Source organism: Protomyctophum parallelum (genome assembly GCF_964188405.1).
Source record: "Protomyctophum parallelum genome assembly, chromosome: 8".
Lineage (NCBI taxonomy): Eukaryota > Metazoa > Chordata > Actinopteri > Myctophiformes > Myctophidae > Protomyctophum > Protomyctophum parallelum.
Window position 1 is genome coordinate 40,721,769 of NC_139703.1, and position 7,500 is coordinate 40,729,268.

The window sequence follows — 7,500 nt, forward strand, 5'->3', positions numbered from 1 at the left end:
TAAATGCCTAAATTTTAAATCGATTATTTGCATTGCAAAAACGATACGATACAAAGTCAATGTTGCCGTTTTCATTTAGATATACTTGGATTCTTGAAATTCAAATAGATGTTTCGATGCAGTTATCGTATCGATACACCCCATCAGGCCATCATTACTGTACAGTTACCGTATCGATACACCCCTAGCCATCATTACTGTACAGTTACCGTATCGATACACCATCATTGTTTGTCTATGTAGATAACGGTGCATGATCTTTATAAAGGAATGTGTTGAGATGCAGTTTGACCGACTAGAGACGGTCGTTCGGTCAAATCCTAGTTTCAACTTGTACTCGAGCAGTGTGTGATTCATCTCTGCACACACACGCACACACACACACACACACACACACACACACACACACACACACACACACATGTGTACAGTACGGGTGTGTTAGGTCCACTGTTGTTGTGTAAACTTTGAACGTGCGTGTGTGTGTGTGTGTCACACGCGCATGTGTTAGGTAGACTGTATCTGCTCCAGTGGTAGCTGTAGCCGGATTGGCTTTTGGAGTCTTTTCAGGTCATTCTCCACCTGCGCACAGACAGACAGACAGGCAGGAAGGCAGGCAGACAGGCAGACAGACAGACAGACAGACAGACAGACAGAGCATGTTGTTTATTTTAGTTGAGAGACAGAAAAACATATATATTATTGAACGGTGACCATTAATGCCTGATGTTTGGTTTTCCGGTATGGATCTGAGGGAGGGTTTAAAGGTTTTGAATTAATTTCGCTGCGACGCTACTAAAATGTGGAACGCCCTACCAACAGCCATATGACGACTTCATGGTTTATTTTTTATATAGAAGTGTATATTTTGTATGTCTCTAAATGTTCTGATGAATTGAAAATGGAGGACCCTGAGGTAAACAAGTCTTAGTGCTTTTCTCTGGTTTTATCCTGTGTCTTGACTTGTGCTGTCGTTGAAATGTTATAATGTGTATTGCAGTGTTGTTTTCGTTGACTAAAACTAAGACGAAAAATGTTTGTCGACTACCCTTTTCCACTGAAGAAAACTAAATGGAAACTAAATTAAAACTGTGCTATGATGACTAAAACTAAGACTAAATATACTGACAATTTCGTCAACAAATAAAAACTAGACTAAAATGTTAGGGACTAGTGGACAAGAGATCCAGTCATTTTACACTTGGTTGCATGCTGAAAATAGCCGATCTACAAGCGCACAACGCGTTGCAGCTATTTTCAGCAAGTGTAAAAACAGTCCTTACGACGGCATCAAGACCCGCCAAAATACATTTTAGTCGACTAAATCACCTGTAGATTTAGTCGACTAAAATCTCATGACATTTAGTCGACTAAAACTAGACTAACACTAACACATTCCAGGTGACTAAAATGTGACTAAAACTAAATGAAAACTATTCAACAGACTATGACTAAAACTAAAATCAAAATTTGCTGCCAAAAACAACACTGGTGTAATGTTCTACATGCGTGATTCTATTCCACGTCCCAGCATAGACATGGTCAAAGTCAAAAGTCAAAAGTCATACTATTTGTCACCGCAGTGAAATGTTGGTGGGGGGGACCTATAGGCTGATTAGGCCCACTGGCAGAGCCTTTTGTGGTGGTTCTGGAGAACCGTGGGTCCGACCGACTCGACACCGGGCACTGCCCTCCCTGCGGGGGTGTGGAACGCGTGTGTCGAATGTGAAGTCGGTGAAGCGAACGGTTCTCGAGTTATTATGACATTAGAAATGAGACTTTAAACTAGTGACTGGAAGCAGAAAGTATTCATGACCATGTTTATTAAGGTAATACAGTCTAGGTGAAGTTGGGCCCAAATACATGGACCTCTATGGGGATATGGGTTTTTTTGGGCCCAATGACAGCGCCACAACAGGCCATTATATGAACTTTCAGGAAATCCCGATTTCCTTAGTGGCTTCACATAATATCTGTCTGACTGCCCCCCTGGTTTGCACGTACAAATAAATTACACTATAATCAACACAAACACTTTATTTAGAACACACCAAACTGAAATCATATTACAGCGTACGTGTTTAACGAATTATTCCATCAAAGAAATAAACGGCATAAACAATATTCGTTTGTCTACAAAAATAAAAGTTACTGCCGCGCGCGCCAAGTCATTCTCTTGTATTATACTTGTGTTATTTAAATATGACCCACCAAGGAGCGACCTCACGGCAGACTATCCAGCATATAGCTATGGGACTCTGGTGCGGCCGGCAGTATCGATAGGCCAATCGGAGGCAGGCGGGGCGTGTCGGTAGGCCAATCGGAGGCATGCAGGCGGGGCTTTACCATGTCTATGCTCAGACGTAGAATAGAATCACGCATTCTGCATACTGTGAAATTAAATGTCGGATCGTTCAATCAATCAGGGTAGACGTCTAGAAGAGGGTCAGTTCTGTGTGTGCGTGTGTGCGTGTGTGTGTGTGTGTGCGTGCGTGTGTGTCACCTCAGCCAGCTGGTCTTTCAGGCGGTTGTACTCTTCGATGTTGAATTTGTCTATTTTGGCTTTTTTATAGAAGTTATGCAGAGACTGTCTGTCTCTGACGTCAGGAAACATACAGTCCTGCACACACACACACACACACACACACACACACACACAGACACACACACACACACACACAGACACACACACACACACACACACACACACACACACACACACACACACACACACACACACACACACACACACACACACATTTCCATTTTTCCATTGGCGTTATGCAAATATATTTACATGTTAGCATTGCAACATTACACAGACACAGACACACACACACACACACACACAGACACACACACACACACACACACACACACACACACACACACACACACACACACACACACACACACACACACACACACACACACACACAGTGTGTACCTGTCTAGTCAGGATGAAGTAAGCAAAGAACATCATGCTTGACGAGTAGGTGAGGAAGTATGTGACCGGTTCCATCACGTCCCACGCAAACACATACCTACACACACACACACACACACGCACACACACGCACGCACAAAAATACTTCATGAATTCCTCACGAAACCCTGGAAAGAGCGTCTGTTACATGTGTATGTACAGTACTGTATGTCTGTGTCATTTTAGAATTTCTGTTTATCTAATAACTCTATAGAGCAGTGGTTCAGATGTAAACTCTATGTTTATCTAATAACTCTATAGAGCAGTGGTTCAGATGTAAACTCTATGTTTATCTAATAACTCTATAGAGCAGTGGTTCAGATGTAAACTCTATGTTTATCTAATAACTCTATAGAGCAGTGGTTCAGATGTAAACTCTATGTTTATCTAATAACTCTATAGAGCAGTGGTTCAGATGTACACTCTATGTTTATCTAATAACTCTATAGAGCAGTGGTTCAGATGTAAACTCTATGTTTATCTAATAACTCTATAGAGCAGTGGTTCAGATGTAATAACTCTATAGAGCAGTGGTTCAGATGTAAACTCTATGTTTATCTAATAACTCTATAGAGCAGTGGTTCAGATGTAATAACTCTATAGAGCAGTGGTTCAGATGTACACTCTATGTTTATCTAATAACTCTATAGAGCAGTGGTTCAGATGTAATAACTCTATAGAGCAGTGGTTCAGATGTAAACTCTATGTTTATCTAATAACTCTATAGAGCAGTGGTTCAGATGTAAACTCTATGTTTATCTAATAACTCTATAGAGCAGTGGTTCAGATGTAAACTCTATGTTTATCTAATAACTCTATAGAGCAGTGGTTCAGATGTAAACTCTATGTTTATCTAATAACTCTATAGAGCAGTGGTTCAGATGTACAAACTATGTTTATCTAATAACTCTATAGAGCAGTGGTTCAGATGTAAACTATGTTTATCTAATAACTCTATAGAGCAGTGGTTCAGATGTAAACTATGTTTATCTAATAACTCTATAGAGCAGTGGTTCAGATGTAAACTCTATGTTTATCTAATAACTCTATAGAGCAGTGGTTCAGATGTAAACTCTATGTTTATCTAATAACTCTATAGAGCAGTGGTTCAGATGTAAACTCTATGTTTATCTAATAACTCTATAGAGCAGTGGTTCAGATGTAAACTCTATGTTTATCTAATAACTCTATAGAGCAGTGGTTCAGATGTACAAACTCTATGTTTATCTAATAACTCTATAGAGCAGTGGTTCAGATGTAAACTCTATGTTTATCGTATAACTCTATAGAGCAGTGGTTCAGATGTAAACTATGTTTATCTAATAACTCTATAGAGCAGTGGTTCAGATGTAAACTCTATGTTTATCTAATAACTCTATAGAGCAGTGGTTCAGATGTAAACTCTGTTTATCTAATAACTCTATAGAGCAGTGGTTCAGATGTAAACTCTATGTTTATCTAATAACTCTATAGAGCAGTGGTTCAGATGTACAAACTCTATGTTTATCTAATAACTCTATAGAGCAGTGGTTCAGATGTAAACTCTATGTTTATCGTATAACTCTATAGAGCAGTGGTTCAGATGTAAACTATGTTTATCTAATAACTCTATAGAGCAGTGGTTCAGATGTAAACTCTATGTTTATCTAATAACTCTATAGAGCAGTGGTTCAGATGTACACTCTATGTTTATCTAATAACTCTATAGAGCAGTGGTTCAGATGTAATAACTCTATAGAGCAGTGGTTCAGATGTAAACTCTATGTTTATCTAATAACTCTATAGAGCAGTGGTTCAGATGTAAACTCTATGTTTATCTAATAACTCTATAGAGCAGTGGTTCAGATGTAAACTCTATGTTTATCTAATAACTCTATAGAGCAGTGGTTCAGATGTAAACTCTATGTTTATCTAATAACTCTATAGAGCAGTGGTTCAGATGTACAAACTATGTTTATCTAATAACTCTATAGAGCAGTGGTTCAGATGTAAACTATGTTTATCTAATAACTCTATAGAGCAGTGGTTCAGATGTAAACTATGTTTATCTAATAACTCTATAGAGCAGTGGTTCAGATGTAAACTCTATGTTTATCTAATAACTCTATAGAGCAGTGGTTCAGATGTAAACTCTATGTTTATCTAATAACTCTATAGAGCAGTGGTTCAGATGTAAACTCTATGTTTATCTAATAACTCTATAGAGCAGTGGTTCAGATGTAAACTCTATGTTTATCTAATAACTCTATAGAGCAGTGGTTCAGATGTACAAACTCTATGTTTATCTAATAACTCTATAGAGCAGTGGTTCAGATGTAAACTCTATGTTTATCGTATAACTCTATAGAGCAGTGGTTCAGATGTAAACTATGTTTATCTAATAACTCTATAGAGCAGTGGTTCAGATGTAAACTCTATGTTTATCTAATAACTCTATAGAGCAGTGGTTCAGATGTAAACTCTATGTTTATCTAATAACTCTATAGAGCAGTGGTTCAGATGTAAACTCTATGTTTATCTAATAACTCTATAGAGCAGTGGTTCAGATGTACAAACTCTATGTTTATCTAATAACTCTATAGAGCAGTGGTTCAGATGTAAACTCTATGTTTATCGTATAACTCTATAGAGCAGTGGTTCAGATGTAAACTATGTTTATCTAATAACTCTATAGAGCAGTGGTTCAGATGTAAACTCTATGTTTATCTAATAACTCTATAGAGCAGTGGTTCAGATGTAAACTCTGTTTATCTAATAACTCTATAGAGCAGTGGTTCAGATGTAAACTCTATGTTTATCTAATAACTCTATAGAGCAGTGGTTCAGATGTACAAACTCTATGTTTATCTAATAACTCTATAGAGCAGTGGTTCAGATGTAAACTATGTTTATCTAATAACTCTATAGAGCAGTGGTTCAGATGTAAACTCTATGTTTATCTAATAACTCTATAGAGCAGTGGTTCAGATGTAAACTCTATGTTTATCTAATAACTCTATAGAGCAGTGGTTCAGATGTAAACTATGTTTATCTAATAACTCTATAGAGCAGTGGTTCAGATGTAAACTCTATGTTTATCTAATAACTCTATAGAGCAGTGGTTCAGATGTACACTCTATGTTTATCTAATAACTCTATAGAGCAGTGGTTCAGATGTAAACTCTATGTTTATCTAATAACTCTATAGAGCAGTGGTTCAGATGTAAACTCTATGTTTATCTAATAACTCTATAGAGCAGTGGTTCAGATGTAAACTCTATGTTTATCTAATAACTCTATAGAGCAGTGGTTCAGATGTACACTCTATGTTTATCGTATAACTCTATAGAGCAGTGGTTCAGATGTAAACTCTATGTTTATCTAATAACTCTATAGAGCAGTGGTTCAGATGTAAACTCTATGTTTATCTAATAACTCTATAGAGCAGTGGTTCAGATGTAAACTCTATGTTTATCTAATAACTCTATAGAGCAGTGGTTCAGATGTAAACTCTATGTTTATCTAATAACTCTATAGAGCAGAGGTTCAGATGTAAACTCTATGTTTATCTAATAACTCTATAGAGCAGTGGTTCAGATGTAAACTCTATGTTTATCTAATAACTCTATAGAGCAGTGGTTCAGATGTAAACTCTATGTTTATCTAATAACTCTATAGAGCAGTGGTTCAGATGTACAAACTCTATGTTTATCTAATAACTCTATAGAGCAGTGGTTCAGATGTAAACTCTATGTTTATCTAATAACTCTATAGAGCAGTGGTTCAGATGTAAACTCTATGTTTATCTAATAACTCTATAGAGCAGTGGTTCAGATGTAAACTCTATGTTTATCTAATAACTCTATAGAGCAGTGGTTCAGATGTAAACTCTATGTTTATCTAATAACTCTATAGAGCAGTGGTTCAGATGTAAACTCTATGTTTATCTAATAACTCTATAGAGCAGTGGTTCAGATGTAAACTCTATGTTTATCTAATAACTCTATAGAGCAGTGGTTCAGATGTAAACTCTATGTTTATCTAATAACTCTATAGAGCAGTGGTTCAGATGTAAACTCTATGTTTATCTAATAACTCTATAGAGCAGTGGTTCAGATGTACAAACTCTATGTTTATCTAATAACTCTATAGAGCAGTGGTTCAGATGTAAACTCTATGTTTATCTAATAACTCTATAGAGCAGTGGTTCAGATGTAAACTCTATGTTTATCTAATAACTCTATAGAGCAGTGGTTCAGATGTACAAACTCTATGTTTATCTAATAACTCTATAGAGCAGTGGTTCAGATGTAAACTCTATGTTTATCTAATAACTCTATAGAGCAGTGGTTCAGATGTAAACTCTATGTTTATCTAATAACTCTATAGAGCAGTGGTTCAGATGTACAAACTCTATGTTTATCTAATAACTCTATAGAGCAGTGGTTCAGATGTAAACTCTATGTTTATCTAATAACTCTATAGAGCAGTGGTTCAGATGTACAAACTCTATGTTTATCTAATAACTCTATAGA

General features: G+C 36.7%; 1 protein-coding gene and 1 long non-coding RNA gene across 3 annotated transcripts in view; both read right to left on the bottom strand.

Moving 5' to 3' along the window:
* LOC310863115 (calcium uniporter protein, mitochondrial-like) overlaps positions 1-7,500 on the bottom strand; it is a 26,223-nt gene that overhangs the window by 738 nt on the left and 17,985 nt on the right. The window contains exons 7-10 of one of the 2 annotated variants that reach the window (XM_083771259.1): positions 2,948-3,044; positions 2,504-2,620; positions 402-582; positions 1-359 (exon numbers count right to left, since the gene is read on the bottom strand). The exon at positions 1-359 is cut by the window's left edge and continues 738 nt beyond it. In XM_083771259.1, coding sequence (XP_083627385.1) covers positions 508-582; positions 2,504-2,620; positions 2,948-3,044 — 289 coding nt within the window. In that variant the 3' untranslated portion in view covers positions 1-359; positions 402-507. Of the gene's footprint in view, positions 360-393; positions 583-2,503; positions 2,621-2,947; positions 3,045-7,500 lie in introns of both variants that reach the window. The other variant, XM_083771260.1, reaches the window with a different exon arrangement.
* The window catches only part of LOC310863116, a 367,874-nt gene that overhangs the window by 131 nt on the left and 360,243 nt on the right, over positions 1-7,500 (bottom strand). The window lies entirely within an intron of this gene.